General features: G+C 43.2%; 1 protein-coding gene across 10 annotated transcripts in view; it reads right to left on the bottom strand.

Annotated features, from left to right (window-relative positions):
* The window catches only part of TRANK1 (tetratricopeptide repeat and ankyrin repeat containing 1), a 90,431-nt gene that overhangs the window by 33,762 nt on the left and 35,989 nt on the right, over positions 1–20,680 (bottom strand). For all 10 annotated transcript variants that reach the window (XM_043540662.1, XM_027819596.3, XM_043540660.1 and 7 more), the window contains 5 exons: positions 20,149–20,232; positions 13,930–14,068; positions 13,198–13,329; positions 11,441–11,611; positions 10,335–10,496 (listed from right to left, as the gene is read on the bottom strand). In XM_043540662.1, coding sequence (XP_043396597.1) covers positions 10,335–10,496; positions 11,441–11,611; positions 13,198–13,329; positions 13,930–14,068; positions 20,149–20,232 — 688 coding nt within the window. The remainder of the gene's footprint in view (positions 1–10,334; positions 10,497–11,440; positions 11,612–13,197; positions 13,330–13,929; positions 14,069–20,148; positions 20,233–20,680) is intronic.

Raw genomic sequence — 20,680 nt, 5'->3', positions numbered from 1 at the left:
ACATGACAAAATATATCACCACAGTTGTCACTAACTCACAACCAGCAGAGGCCAAGTATTCATAAGGCGCGAAGAGTGAACTACACTTTTAATCCTAAAGGTGATGGTCTCCTGGAAAGGGCTTAGGCACTTAGGTGAGGCTGTACTGAGAAATTTGCAGTGCTGCTGCCTCTGCTGTATCTGTTAAAGGACCTCCACCTCTGGGGCTCTCAGTCTGGCACCTTTATCAAAAGGACTAAATTCATGGGAATAAAAAAAAAAAAAAAAGATGTTTATTCTCCTGCTCTTATCCCTCATTTTCTGAAACAAACCTCAACTGCTGCACTCTTCTGAACCCTTTTTATCCCCTCCTGTCCTTAGGACATCATTTCTCTTCCTGGCTTCTAAGCTTCTCCCAGCAGAAAGTGTGACTATGCTAATGAACTTCAACTTTTCTTAGGCAGGCTCATCACACCTATGGCTAGAGGGACTACCTTTGTCTCTAAAGCCTGGTCTACACTACGGGGTTAGGTCGAATTTAGCCGCATTAGGTCGATTTAAAAATGATCGCGTCCACACAACCAACCCTGTTCCGTCGACCCAAAGGGCTCTTAAAATAGACTTCTGTACTCCTCCCTGACGAGGGGAGTAGCGCTAAAATTGACCATGCTGGGTAAAATTTGGAGTAGTGTGGACCAAATCAACGGTATTGGCCTCCAGAAGCTATCCCAGAGTGCTCCATTGTGACCACTCTGGACAGCACTTTGAACTCCGATGCACTAGCCAGGTACAAAGGAAAAGCCCTGGGAACTTTTGAATTTCATTTCCTGTTTGGTCAGCGTGGCGAACTCAGCAGCACTCAGCAGCACAGGTGACCATGCAGTCCCCCCAGAATTGTAGAGCGTAGAATGTTTCTACGCTCCCCCTATCATCTCCGTCCCTGAAGTTATTGCAGATTAGAAGGCGAAAAAAAACGCACTCATGATGACGTTTGCTGAGTTCATGCAGTCCTCCTGCTCTGATAGGGCACAACTTAATGCATGGAGGCATTCAGTGGCAGAGGCCAGGAAAGAATTAAGTGAGCGCAAAGAGCGGAGACAGGATGCAATGCTGAGGCTAATGGGGAGCAAACAGACTTCATGAAGCGTCTGTTGGAGCTGCAGGAAAGCCAACAAGGGCACAGACTCCCCACTGCATCCACTGTATAACCACATGCCCTCCCTTCCCATGTCCCATAGCCTCCTCACCCAGATGCCCAAGAACGCGGAGGAGGAGGCTCCAGGCACCCAGCCAGTCCACTCCAGAGGATGGCCCAAGCAACAGAAGGCTGTCATTCAAACAGTTTGATTTTTAGTGTGACTACAATAAGCAATGTAGCCTTGTCCTTCCCTCCTCCCCCACCCCACCCGGGCTACCTTGTCAGTTATCTCATTTTTTTTTTAATTAATAAAGAAAGAGTGCATGGTTACAAAACAACAGTTACTTTATTTCGAAGGGGGGAGGGTGGTTGGCTTACAGGGAATTAAAAATCAACAAAAAACGGGGCGGGTTTGCATCAAGGAGAAACACACACAACTGTCACACCGCAGCCTGGCCAGTCATGAAACTGGTTTTCAAAGACTCTCTGATGCACAGCGCGCCTTGCTGTGCTCTTCTAATCGCCCTGGTGTCTGGCTGCTCAAAATCAGCCCCCAGGCAATTTGCCTCAACCTCCCACCCCGCCATAAACGTCTCCCTCTTACTCTCACAGATATTATGGAGCACACAGCAAGCAGCAATATCAATGGGAATGTTGGTTGCGCTGAGGTCTGACCTAGTCAGCAAACAGTGCTGGCGAGCTTTTAAATGTCCAAAGGCACATTCTACCACCAGCCCTCTGTGGAGAAAGAAGTGGTTTGGGACTATTTAGAAAAGCTGGACGAGCACAAGTCCATGGAGCTGGATGCGCTGCATCCGAGAGTGCTAAAGGAGTTGGCGGATGTGATTGCAGAGCCATTGGCCATTATCTTTGAAAACTCATGGCGATCGGGGAGGCCGGATGACTGGAAAAAGGCTAATGTAGTGCCCATCTTTAAAAAAGGGAAGGATGATCCTGGGAACTACAGGCCAGGCAGCCTCACCTCAGTCCCTGGAAAAATCATGGAGCAGGTCCTCAAGGAATCAATTTGAAGCACTTAGAGGAGAGGAAAGTGATCAGGAACAGTCAGCATGGATTCACCAAGGGCAAGTCATGCCTGACTAATCTAATTGCCTTCTAGGATGAAATAACTGGCTCTGTGGATGAGGGGAAAGCAGTGGACATGTTCCTTGACTTTAGCAAAGCTTTTGACACGGTTTCCCACAGTATTCTCGTCAGCAAGTTAAAGAAGTATGGGCTGGATGAATGGACTATAAGGTGGATAGAAAGCTGGCTAGATTGTCGGGCTCACGGGTAGTGATCAATGACTCCATGTCTAGTTGGCAGCTGGTATCAAGTGGAGTGCCCCAAGGGTTGGTGCTCGGGCTGGTTTTGTTCAATATCTTCATTAATGATCTGGAGGATGGTGTGGATTGCACCCTCAGTAAGTTTGCAGATGACATTAAACTGGGAGGAAAGGTAGATACGCTGGAGGATAGGGATAGGATACAGAGGGCCCTAGACAAATTGGAGGATTGGGCCAAAAGAAATCTGATGAGGTTCAACAAGGACAAGTGCAGAGTCCTGCACTTAGGACGGAAGAATCCCATGCACTGCTACAGACTACGGACCGACTGGCTAGGCAGCAGTTCTGCAGAAAAGGACCTAGGGGTTACAGTGGACTAGAAGCTGGATATGAGTCAACAGCGTGCCCTTGTTGCCAAGAAGGCCAATGGCATTTTGGGATGTATTAAGTAGAGGCACTGCCATCAGATTGAGGGACATGATCGTTCCCCTCTATTCGGCATTGGTGAGGCCTCCTCTGGAGTACTGTGTCCAGTTTCAGGTCCCACACTACAAGAAAGATGTGGAAAAATTGGAAAATGTCCAGCAGAGAGCAACAAAAATTATTAGGGGACTGGAACGCATGACTTATGAGGAGAGGCTGAAGGAACTGGGATTGTTTAGTCTGTGGAAGAGAAGAATGACGGGGGGGATTTGATAGCTGCTTTCAACTACCTGAAAGGGGGTTCCAAAGAGGATGATCTAGACTGTTCTCAGTGGTAGCAGATGACAGAACGAGGAGTAATGGTCTCAAGTTGCAGTGGGGGAGGTTTAGGTTGGATATTAGGAGAAACTTTTTCACTAAGAGGGTGGTGAAACACTGGAATGCGTTACCTTGGGAGGTGATGGAATCTCCTTCCTTAGAAGTTTTTAAGGTCAGGCTTGACAAAGTCCTGGCTGGAATGATTTAGTTGGGGATTGGTCCTGCTTTAAACAGGAGGTTGGACTAGATGATCTCCTGAGGTCCCTTCCAACCCTGATATTCTATGATTCTGCACTTGCTCAGCCTACAGTTGAACTGCTCCTTACTACTGTCCAGGCTTCATGAGCCATGGGAGCAAGGGGTAGGCTGGGGTAGGTGCGACCACATGGTGCTGCCAGCTGGGAGAGCAGCCTGAGGCAGAAGCCTCCAACTCGCATGATATTCCAGGCAAGACTGAATCTTCATGAGACGAAACTTAAAGAAGAGAATGACCTGGAGTCTCTGGCTCCCATTCGGTACTCTAAGAGGAAAACAGCCATGTCTGTCCAGGTGCCCCTGATCGACCTCACTGACGTCTGCCAGGAGCACCCAGGAGACATACGATGGCTATCAGTCCTACTGCACCGTCTGCCGCGAAGGCAAGGAGCTGCTGCTGTGTAGCAATGCAGTACTGCATCTGCCAGCAGCACCCAGGAGCCGTACAGTGATGGTGAGCTGAGCGGGCTTCATGCTTGCTGTGCTAAGGCGTCTGCATGGGTAACCCAGGAAAAAAGGCATGAAACGATTGTCTGCCGTTGCTTTCACGGAGGGAGGGGGGCCTGAAGACATGTACCCAAAACCACCCGCGACAACGTTTTTGCCCCATCAGGCATTGGGAGCTTAACCCAGAATTCCAATGGGCAGCAGAGACTGCGGGAACCGTGGGATAGCCACAGTAGTAAGGACGCACTCCGCCAACTTAATGCGCTTAGAGTGCACATACGCAATTGACTGTATAAAATCGGTTTCTAAAAATCAACTTCTATAAAATCGACCTAATTTCGTAGTGTAGACATACCCTAATAGAGAGATCAATTTACTAGAGTCCAGACAGACACAGACACTTAGGGCAAAACCCAGGCCCTTAGCAGTGGAACTGGTGGGGTTCTGCTGTACAGAGGATGTGACACACATGTGGTACGCACTCCACAGCAAGACAAAGCCCCAAACCACACAAACTCCCTGTGCAGCAATGAGCAAACAAAGGGTACAGGTGAGTCAGGAACAAGGCTGCTGCAGCAAACACGTTCCTGTCCTCTCTATTCCCATGGGGGCCAGGAAGGCTGCTTCATCCCCCTCTTCCATACCTCTGTCAGCCCAGGACCCAGGCTCTGGGTTTGGATCTTAACACAGTTCTATTTGAAGAGTGACTCTAAACAAAACAGTAACATGGGATTCCGTGTTTGCCATTTACTAATTATTTCCAGATCAAATTTGCTGAGTTTATACAAGTACATATATGAGTTTTCTGACTGCCAGCTCAGAAAGATCTGAATAAAAGATTCTGCAGACTAAATTCTGCTCTCAGTTTCAACTGTGCAACTCAGTTGTCTTCAAGTTCTTTAATTGAATTGCTCTGGTGTAATTGAGGGCAAAATCTGTCCCTATGCTAGGAACTAATTTAAATAGTTCTGCTGTAAGCCAGAACAAAACACAGTTTCTTTTTGCTCTGTTGGCTTTACAATTCTAACATTTATTTTTGTCACTAAAGGCAGCATACAGAACTCTGACACAGGGTGCAGCTCTGTTGAATAAGAAAATGCCATCATTTTTATGCTCTCTCTTTTCTGAGAAAAATTTCACTTGAACATGTTCACAAATCTTGAAAGCCTTGGACTCTTTGGAATTTAGGAAAAAAGGGGGAGGGGGTTTGAGAAAGAACCTACTCAGAAAGAGACTAGGCACAATGGAAAGAATCTATTTAATAGCTATAAAAATGAAAGGGTTAGTATCCTGAAAATCTGGGTGAAGAAGAGTAGAGCAGAGACTCAGTGGCATGGTCATGAGTGAAGCATAAAAGGCTAGAGGGATAGAGTAGACCAGGGATTACTCACCTTTCTCTGATTACAACGGATTACCCTTTTTAAATGCCCATTTAATCACAACTCCCTTACAGGCTTTCATATTTATAACAGTACATTTCAAAACATGCTGGGGGTTACACAGTTAGGGATTAGCAGAGCATTTCCCATCACCAAAATCCCTTTTTGGTCTGACCGACTGCTTGCCAAGCGGTGTTCCCTCTCTCTCACACATCCAGTATGCAACCACAGTATGTGCACAGCTTTCTAAGATCAAGATAGAAAACGGTTTGATCAAATGTTAAGTTTTAGTTTTTGTAAAGATGAAACATTTCCCATTTTTAAATTCCAATATCCTCATGCTGAAAAACTACCATGATCCACCACCTCTCACCCCTATGGTATCCCAGCATACCACCTCCCCGGCCCAGAGTTCCAAAGTTTGGGAAATGCTGCAGAAGGGAAGAAAAATTAAAAATGTTTTTTATCTTTTAGAAAGCAGCTGTTAGCCAAGTGTTGAGTTTTAGGGGGACATGCGATAGCCCTTCCAGGAACAACAGATCTGTATTTTGCTTTGCCCCTCAAAGGGCATTCAGAGACAGGTGGCAAGATGCTATTGGCAGCATCAGAAATAAACTTGGTACCTACCATCTTAGAGCTGGGCTAAAAGGCACCTCGAAGCCTGCCATAAAGCTATTACTTTGGGGACCCGTAAAACAGGAATCTGTCAAGGCTGCCTCAGGGAACCTGGAGTGGTTTGTGAACCCAACCTCTGCCAGGATAGACATAGCTGATGCAGAGGCATTGCAGTGAAGATAGCATGCGGAGACTAGCACTTGTTGCAAGCCCAGCACTATGTGGGCTGAGCTACCAGCCGTAGTCAGTCCAACTCTTGAGCCATGCCTCAGGGTTGGTCTGATCTGGTACCATGACCTTGCAGGGGGCTGAGGCCTGGCAGGCTGTGAACTCCCCACATCCAGGGGGTCAGCAGACAGCAAGGCCATGAGAAACTCAAGTTCAACTAGAACATCTGTCTGCCTGTGAGCTGAAGTGCTGGCTCCCCATAGCAGCTGTGGTGGGAGGGGACTGAGGAGAAAAGTCCCTCAGAGCACACACCTCCACTCATCCCTTCTCGACCCAGCATGTGGTTTATAGCAACCTAGGCTGCCTGGAGAGGGCCAACAGGAGCTGCAAGAGCTCAAAGGAAGCACACCACCATTCAGACAACAACACTGTTTGATAAGCAGGTGACACAGCCAACACCCCGTTCTATTCAAAGCAGGAGCCCAGCCAGAACTCTCTAGCCTGAAGAAACCAGATTTCTAAAAGCAGAATCCAGGGTATTTCTCTTAAGTGTCACTGGGGAGGAAAGGTGAGGTAGGGCAGCACCTGAGAGCAAGTCAGCAGCTTCTGAGGACAGGGGGTTGTTGGTCCTGAGGAACGTCCGGCAGTTGCATGTGTGGTGGGGTAGAGCTCATATAACTGGGGCAGGTGGAAAAAGGAGACCATTCGGAAGGGGTGCCTTGCTGCCCCCCATCCACCCCCACATGAAAGACAAGATGGGGGAGGTGCACTGAGCCAGCAAGGGAGAAGAGCAACTCTATGTTCCCTGCCATGAGGATAGTGACAGGTTTTGCTCGCTTTTAGGAGAGCAGCTAACAGTGGAAGCTCCATCTCCTGTCAGCCCTCACCAACTTTTGTGATCCTCCCTGGCATCTTTGGCCCTCTCTGCTATGGCTAAGCAGGTGGAGGTGAGCAGAAAGTGGCTTCCTAGCACCATGACACCTTCCCCCCCCTTAAGCCTTCAAACTGCATCCTAGGCTCACTCTCCTCCACAGGTTTCAGAGTAGCAGCAGTGTTAGTCTGTATTCGCAAAAAGAAAAGGAGTACTTGTGGCACCTTAGAGACTAACAAATTTATTTGAGCATAAGCTTTCGTGAGCTACAGCTCACTTCATCGGATGCATTCAGTGAGGAGATTTATATACATAGAGAACATAAAACAATGGGTGTTACCATACACACTGTAACAAGAAGGATCACTTAAGGTGAGCTTTTACCAGCAGGAGGGGAAAAAACCTTTTGTCGTGATAATCAAGGTGGACCATTTCCAGCAGTTGACAAGAACATTTAAGGAACAGTGAGGGTTGGGGGGGGGGGGGCAGGGGGGGAATAAACAAGGGGAAATAGTTTTACTTTGTGTAACGACCCATCCACTCCCAGTCTCTATTCAAGCCTAAGTTAATTGTATCCAGTTTGCAAATTAATTCCAATTCAGCAGTCTCTCGTTGGAGTCTGTTTTTGAAGTTTTTTTTGTTGAAGAATTGCAACTTTTAGGTTTGTAATCGAATGACCAAAGAGATTGAAGTGTTCTCAAACTGGTTTTTGAATGCTATAATTCTTGACGTCTGACTTGTGTCCATTTATTCTTTTACATAGAGACTGTCCAGTTTGACCAATGTACATGGTAGAGGGGCATTGCTGGCACATGATGGCATATATCACATTGGTAGATGTACAGGTGAACGAGCCTCTGATGGTGTGGCTGACGTGATTAGGCCCTGTGATGGTGTCCCCTGAATAGATACATGGACACAGTTGGCAACGGGCTTTGTTGCAAGGATATGTTCCTGGGTTAGTGGTTCTGTTGTGTGGTGTTTGGTTGCTGGTGAGTATTTACTTCAGGTTGGGGGGCTGTCTGTAGGCAAGGGCTGGCCTGTCTCCCAAGATCTGTCCTGGCCCGAAATATGTCTTCTCTATTCCACTGCTTTATTCTCAAGAGTCCCCGCTACCTCCCTTAAATCCTAGTAATTTAGGGCTTGATCCAAAGTCCACTGAAATCAATGGGAGTCTTTCCGTTGACTTCAATGTGCTTTGGGTCAGGTACTTAGAGAAAGGGAGTCAATGCAACTCCCCTTCTGTTCCAGACATAATCAACAAGGCTTGGCCACCGCTCCCATTGCATTGTTTTTTATGTTTCAGTAGGAAAATACTCAAGCTCTAAGTTCGGTCTTCACAGTGGTAATGCTGAAAAGCATGCAAATTTTACCTGTAGATAGGTTTCAATATGTATGCAAAATACTTTCTGTGGGTAAATGATCTTTGGGTTTACAGCTCTGAGACTTCATCTGCACGCCAGATAAACAAAAGCAAGTTCATTTAAAACAGACTGATAATATGTACCTCACTCAAACATCCATGGGAAAAGCTTTTACCATTCTTCAGGGGAGGGTGTTAAGACAGGTTTCCCTCCACAAAGAGCTTCTCTTTCTTTACCCTAAACGAAGTTAACAGTTTTCTCAAGCAAGGAAGCACCCTGAAAATATGATAACTTGTATTCAAAATTATGTAGGAATCCTAAGTTTTTTTCAGTTCTTCTCTCTGCTCAAGAAATCCCTTTTACAGCAATGGCTAGCCACATAAAATGACCATTGACCTGTATCTCAACTGGTAGAAAAGATTGTGTAATACTATCAAACCAACTTTCCAGGATCAGGCATTGCAACGGAGTTATTTCTCCTTAGAGGCTGCTACTTCTGATGCTCATATCGACACTCTAAGGGTATACATCTACACTTTGAGCTGGGGGGTGTAAATCCCAGCTCAAGGAGATATACCCATGTCAGCTCCGATCAAGCTGGTGTACCTCAAGTACATATATGCACTAGGCACATACTTGGGCAGCTAGCCCCTCCTGCTGTGGCTACCATACTATTTTTAGCGCACTAGTTCAATCAGAGTAGTGTGGGTATGTCCCCTTGAGCTGGTAATCGCACATCCAGCTCAAAGTGTGGACATTTTCTCAGTGTCACAACAAAATGCCAAAGGACACACACTTCTTCCTTATTGAGGTTGAGAAATTTATAAATGTTTAAAAAGAAAAAAAAAAAAAAAGATGCGCCTCCTAAACAGGGCTCATACCAGAATGTCGAACATTACGCAAGTTTAGTTAACCACAGAAAATGCTGGAGATGCTACCAACCATCAGCTAACTTGTCCTATGTAATTTTTTCTTGCCAGAAACTGCCATAAAAAGCAGAATATATGCATAAGTCTTTCTGCAGTTCTGAATACAAAGATCTGCCCCCTCTCCAAACTCGGTATATTGAAATTAGTAGAATAAAATTAAATCTCCCAGCAAACACCATGGAATAGGTACTAACAGGTCATTAATAGCACGATGTTTAATCGGCAGAAAATGGAACGCTAACACGCCTCCAGTTTATTCAGTATGATTGAAAAAATTGTTAAATGCAGCTTTGATTAAGGTAATTTACATTGGTGACAAAGTGGTGGAAAATATAGTAATATTCGTTGCACATAGATGCATTAATGCAGTTATGATGTAACATGGCACAGACATGACAATTATTAAAACACCACCTTTTAGATCAGAGTAAACGACGGCGCACGGGCCCTACGGGACTGTCCTGGCCAGCCCTTGAGCTCCTGGCCGCGGAGGCTACCCCTGGCCCTCCCCTGCTGCCTCAGCGTGCCGCCAGTGCTCTGCTGCTCCTGCTGGGCAGCACGGGCGGCAGGGCTGCGAGCTCCTGCTGCTCTGAGCAGCATGGTAAGGGGGCGGGGGGTTGGATAAGGGACAGGGCGTCCCGGGTGGCAGTCAGGGGACCGGGGGGGGGGGGGGGGGCGGGGGCTTGAGGTCAGGCTGTTTGGGGAGGCACAGCCTTCCCTACCAGGCCCTCCATACAGTTTTGCAACCCCGATGTGGCCCTCAAAAAGTTTGCCCGCCCCTGTTTTAGATTATATTTGAAACTAGTATACACAGGGTCATGCACTGGTCCTTTCCCCATGTCAAAATTAAAAAACAAAACAACCACCAACACAGGAGTTAAAAGCATAAAAGAACAGACTTGGTATGTTTACAGTCTTTTGCTATGGCGTTAATAATTACTGTATAAATTTAAGTATTTTTTCATTGTAGTGACTTTTTTTGTTTCTGTATTCTTCAAAAAGTTTAAATCAAAAAAATGCAAAACCCACCAACAAGAATAGGAAGTAATATTTTTTCTGCAACTATTTCTGTTACAGATACTTGTGGAAAACATGCTACATGTTAACATCAAATCTATTGTACTATTAAGTTTGTGAAGGGGAGACATGAGAATTCACTTTACCTTTTACAGTAGACAAAAGCTTCAGAAATCTCTGAACCGTCTCGTGCTTCAACAAATTTTTATGCTGTGCTTGGTTTTCAGGACTGCAAAACGTCAAGAACTGCTCAAAAGCATCCAGAAAAGAGTTGGTTTCATCAACTGAGGCTTTGCTTTTGCTCTTTCCTGAAAAAAAAAGGCGGGGGGGGGAGGGCGGTGTTGGTTAAAAATATAATTATATATACACATTTTATCAGCAGCTTATATGGATAAAAACACATTTTTAAAATAAAAACATAGTAATGTAATATCTCCCAATTTGTCCCATACTCAGGATAATGTACAATGACAGTATGGTTTACATTAGTAAACAAATGCCCTAAAAACAAAAAGTCCAGCCTCAGCATGAGTTTGCCAGCAGCTTTGCGGAATGTAACTTTATCCAAGTGACAGACCACATAAGAATGACAGCTGGAGACAGCCCGAATAGTTTTGCAACTATTTATGCACCTGTGTAACTTTAAGCAGATGAGTAGTCTCACTGATACTTAAAGCTAAGCACATAAGCAAGCGTTTACAGGACTGGGGTCTGTTTCTTGCACAGAAAGCAATGAGAGGGGCTGACTAACGTTAGAGAGGGGAAGGAACGTGAAAGGACAACAACTGCAGCAGTAATTCAGTTTTGACGTGAACAACTTGGTGGTAGATTTTTTTTTTTTTTAATTAAAAACAATTATGTTAGGATTCATCACAGAAGCAGCAAGACTTCAGGAGGAATCTATACACAGCCAAAGTAGTAATTCAGCAGGTCAAGGCTAAGAGGGCATTCTGTGCATCAAAGGCAGTTTGAAAAAACCAGAGGTGGCTATGGGAGAAGCAGACAACAGGGCATCGAAAAGGCATCACTGGCAGAGCAGAGAGGCTTCAGGACGGTGCAGTACGAAGTTAGAAATGTCAGCGGGGTGTTATGTAGGCCTTTGGAGACAAGGGGAGGTAGGGTGGCAACAATAGCACACTTTGATACACTTCCACTAGAGAACGCTATAAAAACTTACCTACTACAGCCTATGAGAAGTGTAACATTTCTGTACATGAAGAATGCCATTTAAAACAGGAAAAGCAATCAGTACCTGCTGATTCCTTAGAGGAAGAAGCATGTCTTGCTAAGTGATTGTTGATTATATCTACTGCCTTGAAGTTTTTGGTTTTTTTCAAGATATCTGCGGCACACCTTGCTTGTGCGTCCGGAATAGTGGGGTCCACCCCAGTATTTAGGAGCATCTGCACATTTTCTGTCTGACCTGAAACATAAAATAAATACAGTAGAGAGTTAGCACAATCTTCTTGTCCAGAATGAAAGAAAAATCACTGCCATGGTTTCAAATGCTTTTTTAATCAAAAAAAGAACAGCTCAATTTTATAGACGCCATTACAGGAAACAAGGCATTTTATCAATTTGTTTTGGAGATTTTGTGTGATTGGGGGGGCGGGGGGGGGGGGGGGGTTGATTTTTGTTTTTGTTTTAGTTAGTGGGTTGGTTGGCGAAAGAGGAAAGCATGTTCAAAAGTATCGAAGATTAGCGTGAAACCATAGCTGGTCACTAGGTTTTTTCCATATTAGGACTGGCATAAAAATATGATTACCTAATAAGTCTTGTTGCATATGTTATCTCCATTTTGATAAATGACACTACTACCATTCTCTTCAAAGGAAGCTAGTATCCGAATATAACTGCCTCTAAAACATTGCAGAACAAACATTATAGGCCAAACCCCAAAATATAAATTCTAATTCAAAGCTTGACACAATATCTTTAATATACCACAAGACTATACTCCTGTCACACTTTGTCACATTCCATCATGATGGGCACTGTGTACCCTGAGAGAAGGAGATGTACTCGCCGCCTCAAACAGCTGAACATGTGCTATAAATCACAGCCAAAGAACAGCAAGGAGCAGCATCAGAGAATCAAAGGATCAGCCAGGCAAGTGAAAGGAGCATAAATGATTGCTAGGAAAACTGCATCAGATTATTTCCACTTTCCTCAGACACAACTGCAAGGTTAACAACTTCAATCACTGTATGTGTCCCGCTTACTAGACTACCAGGCAAAACTTGGAGAAGAAAAGATTGGGAAGAAGTGAGACACCTTTGCACACTAACACAGTTCTCTTGCTTTTGTACATGTATGCCTTGCCATTCATGTTATTTTAACTAAGTTTTGTCAACAAGATGGCTCTGAAATTTCTTCCATTATCTGTTTTGCAAGAACTGTACTTGCTGTGCAACCAATGGGATAGCTGTGAGAGAAGAAATGCGACTCCTCTACAGCAAACTAAATTAAAGAGTATGAATGAGACTCTCACAGATGATCAAAGGGAGGCACCAGAATGCCACTGTGATTAATGAACAAAAAGCCTAGGGTAACTTCAGGACTGATGCTTACTTCCTGTTGCCACCCAGTGGATTTATTAAGAAATGCAAATAAAAAGCAAAATTAGGTTTCTATAGTTATAAGATAAAAGCATCCACAGAGATGGCAGGGCTATTTGACCCCCAAAAGACAGCTAAAGAAAAGCAGCTCTCAAATTTTACACGTTTAAGCCAAGACACACTGCAACTGACATCAAGAGAAGTTTTTATTTGGTTCTCCCCTACAAGGGGAAAAAAACCACAGACTAGTTTGAGGCCTAAATTTTCTTTTAAATTTCTGAGAGCATCAATACAGAAATGGACCAAGAAAGATGTAAATGTACACTGAGCCTGCAAGCCTTTTGTCATTCTCCTTGGCATGAAATAAAGAATATCAAGGTCTGGAGTTTTTTTCTTTTGCCATAACAAACAAAAGCCCGTGCTAATGAAAAAGTCCATTTTAATTACATACGTTTCATAGGATATCCACTGGAATGAGCGGCCACGACATGCAAGACTGTGCAACCATCTTGGTCTTGCTGGTTGATACTACCCTTCAAGTCTGGTATCTCATCCAGTAGCCATCTGAAAAGATGGTTCCCTTCTGAAATGATTATAAATTAAAACCACATGTTATTCAACAGCATACTTTGTCCTGTTAGGACAGGATATGGGGAAGTATTATTGCTCCCCTCCCCCTGAGGTGGGCAGACAAGCTATCAAAGACTTTCTCTTTAAAAGTTAAGGGTGACAGAGAGGGAATTATAGTGTAAAATACCAAGCAACAAATGATGTCAAGTTGCTTTGTTGGAGATTAAAAAAAAAAAATATTTTTTTCCCTAACATGTGCAACTCTGAATTTGGCCTGCAAATTTTAAACATGTACCCTGATCCCCAGACAAGTTTTTCAGAGTTGATACATCCAGGGTCTGAGATGGTCACATCAGTTACACTTCAGGTTTGAATCAAAGAAGAGAGGGTCACTATTAGGCTCACAGGACTCCCAGGTACACATGAACTGGACACGTAGTTCAAGTAATTTTTTTTTTTTTTTTTTTTAAAAGAGTAATGACTAGAGCTATGGAAGATTATATATTTTGGATTTGAGCTTACTTTAGATTGCTAAATATGAACTTTATCTGCAAATTCTCTGTAGGTTGATTATGGTTGCTTTTGTTTTATACTGACATGGGATGTCACTCACTTGCTTTGATACAGAGGTTGATGATTGCATGAAGTGGGTATGCTCCAATGCTCCCAACATTTGCTCCAATGGTGATCAGCCACTCCACCAATTCTGGTACCCTTTCCATTCTCTCATACTGGCCAAACAGGACATATTTCTGATAAAGAAATAGGGAGATATATTACAGTTATATTATTTTACATATGTGAAAGAAATCATCTTTTTAGTCCTGTTACCTTTTCAGTCCAGGCAAAGTTTGACTACTTAGGAATTCAGTGTTACAAAGGCAAAGCAAATGAATAAATATGGGCCACTTGCCTTACCCAATATTAAATTTAATTACACATATGTATTATTTATATTACAATAGCAACTACAGCCCCAGACCAGGACCAGGTTCAGGGATCTGTTCTGTTCCATCCCTGCCCCCAAAGAGCTCTCAATCCAAAGGGTTTATTTTATTTTTATAGCTCTCTCTCTCTCTCACACACAGTCTCTCTCTGAGAATTCGGATTTGCAAAAGTTACTGTTTGTGCACAATCCAAAGTGAAAATACTATATACACCCACAAAAACAAAAGCAGCACTGAAAACTCTGCAGAAAGGCACTTTTTCTCTTATTTCCTCAAAAGGAGGAACATTTGGGAATTTTCCCTCTTGAATTTTTTACACTCTTCCACATATACAAAAATTCCATGGGAAAAATTTCAGGAGCAAAAATTGGTAGTATTAGAGTTAGATTAACCTAAACACTGTGTACTATTCTGTCCTCTGATGTACGTGCCTTGTCATGGTGGGACAGCTTGCGTGCTCTAACGATCCCCAGAGTCTGTGTTGGCAGGGGATTTTTGTTCCTGGTAGGTTCAGCCATGCTGGATTGGTCTGTGGGGGAGGGACCAGACAAAACAGACACCCTGGTCCTCCTGGTTGAGGATTAGGCACAGGGCTAACAACCCTGTCCCGTAAAAAACAAAATATGTTATGGAAACAGTGACGGAAAAATCGGCAATTACTGTGTGAGACGGTCTTCAGGAGTCAATGACCCATATGACTGCCAGTGGTGAAAGCTGAAAGAAAGCCACTGGCATGAAGACTGAAATGCTCAACACCAAGACGAAAATCAAATTTGGTTTTTGGAAGGTACGGACAATGTACAAAGCAGGGAAGCTAGCTCAGGTCACAGCAGAGATTAGACGCTACAACTTACGCATCCTGGATGTCAGCAAGAGCAGATGGATGGGATCAGGAAGATTAACAGCAGCCTTGGGAGAAACTTTGCTGTTTTCTACACAGGGTGATGGACAACACCATGAGGGTGTTGCCATCCTTTCGAAGAAGGGAGGGGAGCATTCCCTGCTTGAATGGAAATCCATCAGCAGCAGATTTATGAGAGCCAGAAACATAATAATATCACCCTGATTCAGTGTTATGCTCCAACAAACAACAGTGATGAAGAAGTAAAGGACAAATTCTACCTTGCACTTCAGGTATAGTTAGAGAGAGTACCACATCACGGCCTAACTATCATCATGGGAGACCTGAATGCCAAGGTCGGTAAGGACAACACAAACAACAACAGAGCAATGGAAAGACATGGGGGTGGCACTATGAATGAAAACGGAGAAAGGCTTGTTGATTTCTGTAATATGAATGACCTGGTCATCGGCGTAACCCTATCTGAACACCGTGAAATTCACAAGCTGACACGGTGTTCTCCAAATAGCAGCGATAAGAACCAGATTGACCATATCAGGATCAATGGCAAATGGTGATGCTCACTGACAGATGTGAAAGTGAAAAGGGGTGCAGATGTAGGCAGTGACCATTACCTGGTGACAGCCTCCATCAAGTAAAACTGAGAAGTGTGGGTCCACCAAACGTTATGATAGTGACAAGCTAAAGTCCCTTGAAATACAGAAAGCCTTCATTCTGCAGTTAAATAACAGGTTTCAAGCACTTGCAGACCTTGATGAAGAGGAGAGGAATACAGATGAAGAGATCAACAAGAAGTGGGACAAAGTAACAGCAATTTATAAACACAGCAGTGAAGCCTGTCTAGGCTACAGGCAGAAGAGAAGGAAGGAGTAGATTACACCCAGCACATGGAATGCCATAGAAACAGATGAGCCCTGAAGAAAAAAAGTTTTAGACATTAAATCCCAGAAGCTAAAGGACAAATACCACGAGCAAGGCACAGCGGGAGGTCAAATGCCTTGTGAGAGCAGACTAACGGCATATTATTGATAATCTGGCAACACAAGCAGAGGATGCAGCTGCTCGTGGTGAACAAGGAACTGTCTACAAAATGACACAGCTTATCAGTGGTAAACAGCAGACACCAACAAACACTCTCATCAGGAACAAACGAGGATACCTACTAACAGCCGAAACAGAACAAGAAATGCATTAGACAGAGCATTTCAAAGAATTGCTGAACAGGGAGCCACCTAAAAAGGAAGAAAACATCCAGGAGGCAAAAGAAGATCTTGATGTCAACACAGACACCCCAACTAAGGAAGAGCTCATTCAAGCCATCAAATCCTTAAAAAATGGGAAAGCTCCTGGCAAGGATAATTTGAATGCAGAATTGTCCAAGGTAAATCCTAAATTAGCAGCATCTATCCTGGACCCTCTATTTACATCAGTCTGGGAAAAGGAAAAAGTGCCAGATGAGTGGACCAATGGGGTTATAGTGAAGATACCAATGAAAGGAATTCTTAGTGATTGTAATAACTGGCGTGGCACCACACTTTCATCTGTGCCAAGCAAGGTATTGTGTAAGATTATGGTCCAGCGTGCATCAGAGGCAGTTGATAGCATTCCCAGAAAAGAGCAAACTGGTTTTCGGAAAGGACATGGATGCACAGACCAGATAGTCACTCTACGAAACATAATAGAACAGTGCTTAGAATGGCAATGGCAACTCTACATAAATTTCATAGATTTTGAGAAGGCTTTGGATAGCATTCACAGGACCAGCCCTACAGCACACTCTGTGGGCATATGGAATTCCTTTCCATGTAATCAATGTCATCAAAAGCTTCTATTTCAACTTTACATGCAGTGTTAATCACAGTGAGCTCAGTATTGAAGTCAAACCAGGAGTATGTCAGGGGTGTGTCATGTCTGCAATCCTCTTCAACATTGCCATCAACTAGGTAATGCGGCATACAACAGAAGACATGCCAAGAGGCATTAAATGGACACTCTTCTCATCCCTTGAAGACCTGGACTTCGCAGATGATGTCGCTCTCCTATCACATACCCAACACCATATACCAGAAAAAACAACTTGACTCAACCCATTCAGCCAGCAAATTGGACTGAAAATCAACCGCAATAAGACAGATATCATGATCTTTAATATTGTCACACCATCATCAGTACAGGTAGAGGATTATGTTCTCACCAGTGTGGAAACATTCACATACTTGGGCAGCACCATCAGCCAGGATGGTGGAACAAGCCAGGACATCTGGAACAAAATCAATAAAGCCAGGAACACCTTCAGGAGCTTAAATACAGTCTGGAAATCATCAAAACACAACACCAAAACCAAACGCAAGATTTATCAGAACTGTGTATTTTCAACACTACTTTATAGTGCAGAATGCTGGGGAATGAGAAAGTATGACATGTCCAAACTGTCTTCATTTCATACAACCTGCCTCAGAAAAATCCTCCGTATCTTTTGGCCCACAACAATCTCAAACCAAGATCTACTGACACAATGCAGCCCAGAGAATCTGAGCACCATCATTGCCAGGAGGCGTTGGAGATGGATTCGCCATGTGCTTCGGATGGAAACCGATTCCATCACCAGACTAGCAATAGTAAGATGGACACCTGAGGGCAAGCGAAAACAAGGCTGCCTGAAAACAACACGGTGAAGAGCTGTCGAAGCTGAGCTGAAAAACCTGGGGCACAGCTGGGGAATCATTGAAAGACTTGCCAGAAACAGACAGGAGCGGAGGAGCTTCGTCACTGCCCTAAATGCCAGAGGCTTAATAGGAACGATGATGATGATGTGTACTATTATTTCATAATGGCAATCATGCTAGTAAGGAACACAGTCTTATAAGGTTTACCATCATCTCTCTCTATCTCTAGGCTTCAGTTCGGCCATCTGAGAAGTATGGCTCCTAGATCATGGGCCTTTTATAAAAGCCCTCTACACCATGCACATTAATTAAATATAAACAAATTTTTCTGTGGCAATTAGAAGCTATGATCAGCTAATGTGGTTAAATCTCTTTACACTTCGTTTTGCCTTCCCTTCCTTTTCAGGGCTTCTCCTCTTCCCTGCACCATCCATGGAACAGTTTTCCACCAATATAAGTAAAAAACAGCCCCAGTTTCAAAGATGTACAGTAAAAATACTAATTGTGCTGTTGAATTACAGGATATGTGGCAACCCGCCACATCACATCATATATGCCCTAGTACAGTGTTAAACTTTTAGCCAGTAAATGTAGCTGTACAGAGCTTACTTTATAGTCCCCTAATTTATATATTTTCTTATACTTTCCAATATCTGATTTCAAACCACTGAAGATGAGGCATTTAACAGCAGTACAAAGAGAACCTTAAGCATAAGCTCACTGTAAAGACTCACACCAACAGCAGGTTCAGTACAATTCCACAACAGAAGGTTTTTAATCCTTTCTGTTAACAACATATTGCACAATTTGCACACAACAGCAATATGAGACATAAAAGTGATCTGATTTAGGTTAAAAAAAACAAACAAACAAACAGAAAGCCTATGGATGGCTAGTTTCATAATTCAAAACAGATTCTGTAGCCCCTTCTTTGACGTTGGAATTGCAACTCATTGATTAGTACCTGTCATATGACAGGGGATGTTAAATTATGCCCTCCTGTGGGAATATTATGGGTTAAATTGTGAGTTAAATTATGCCCTCTTTGAATCTCAGATAACCTATGGACAGGGCTTGATCCTGCACTGCTGAAGACAATGGGAAAGTTGTCATTAAAGTCAACGAAAGCAGGATCAGGATTGCAGTGTTTATATAGGCAGAAATGCTCCCTGCTGAGATAAAGCTTTGAAAGGCCCCAAATGGAGCAGAATCTGTGGGATTTCACAAGAAAAGAAAGAGCAAGTCTATGGAGATGTCGTATGAGGGTGAAGGCTTCAAACCCACTGACTGGCACAGAGCAGTTATCTCAGATGAAGGGATTAGGGTTCATGGCCAGTGGATCTATGAATATACCGATCCAGCTTGCCAAATCCCCTTCACACAGGGACAACAGCCATGGCTGCATTTTATTAGCTATAGCAGTTGCTGTGGAATAGCCATGCTGGTGTTCAGCACTCTACCACTAGATGGGGGAAGAGAAGGGAGTATTCCATCCCCAAATCCTACATATATATCCCTCGAGTAAGGTCCTTTACTTGGATTTTGTAGAGCGGGCCAGGAATTGCCCACCCACAGTGCATAAAAATGCACTCTGTCTAAGCATGGCAGAATTCGATTTCTATTTGTTTATAACTTTGCCAGATAATATCCATGTTTCTTTTTAGGCATATTTTTCATTTTTATTGATTTAAATTTTCACGGCCGTGGGAAAGGAGGTCAGACAACTATTTAATTACAGTGGATGTTGCGATTCAAAAAGTTAAAGCTTCAGAACCATTAAAAACACAAATATTTCAAAATACGTAAAGAAAACATCCTTAAATCAAATTCCAATAAGCTCTCCAACAACATTTTTCTTACTTTGCGTATCTGTAAATTTTGATTATCGGCAGAAATATTTTTTCATTCGTTTGTGTGTGTATAGTGAAATCAACATTTACCAATAAAAAATCTAATCCTTCTAAACCTATGTCCAATGCAGATTATAAGTAACCTCAGCCATGAAATGCTGTCAATTTAACACAGCTGCCACACTCTCACAATTGATTTATCAACTTGATTTCATAGTGCTGGTTACCAAAGCTGACACAAACAAGCTGCCTATTTTTTGTTACAGAATTAGTGTATTATATAGCTCATTGAAAAATTTCTAAAATTTTTGACAAAAAAGGGAACAATTTCAGACAAAATGTTTTGACCAGTACTAATGATATATGTTTTTCAAACTGCTGTTTGTTTAATCTGTGCTCACTCTTATTCACAGAATATTAAGTTATTTAGTAAAACAACTGTGGGAAAAAAAAGAAAAAAGACAGTCAGTCATCTTGTTAAATAAAATACATGCGACAGCACTGTACCTCAAAAAGATCCTTCAGTGATAAATGAGTGACTCTCAGATTTCTCGGCAACGTGTCTCTCTCAGTGGCCACCAACATCAAGGACTAGGAAAAACAAAATTTATGAGCCTACAAGCATTCAGAAATTAATTTTAAAGTTTGTTTAAATGCATCAACAAACGTTAAAGGGAAAAATCTGACCGGTCCTCTCTACAGATATAAATGTTTATTACTGCCTATCGTTTGTAATAACCTATCAGATTCTCAAAACACTAAAGCTTCCTTTTCCTTCTAACTCATTAAAATCCTTTAATTTGGCAAACACATTTTCCCCACCTGAGCTTCTCATCAGGCATAAGTCACTACAGCGCTGCAGCACTTGCCATCGTGTTTATGCTCTAGCATCGTCAGTGACAAAAGCATCTCTCTGGCAACATGTGTTTGCTTAAGATTCAACTGGTGCTCTGAAGCAGGAAACACTATAGACCAGTGCTACAGATCTCAGTGGTTCAGAAGCCAAATTAGCGATCAACATTACCCAAAAGAGCCACTG

The sequence above is a fragment of the Chelonia mydas genome, chromosome 2, assembly GCF_015237465.2.
Source record: "Chelonia mydas isolate rCheMyd1 chromosome 2, rCheMyd1.pri.v2, whole genome shotgun sequence".
Taxonomy (NCBI): domain Eukaryota; kingdom Metazoa; phylum Chordata; order Testudines; family Cheloniidae; genus Chelonia; species Chelonia mydas.
The sequence above is the reverse complement of the archived record's forward strand: the minus strand, read 5'-3'. Positions and strand labels throughout refer to the sequence as shown.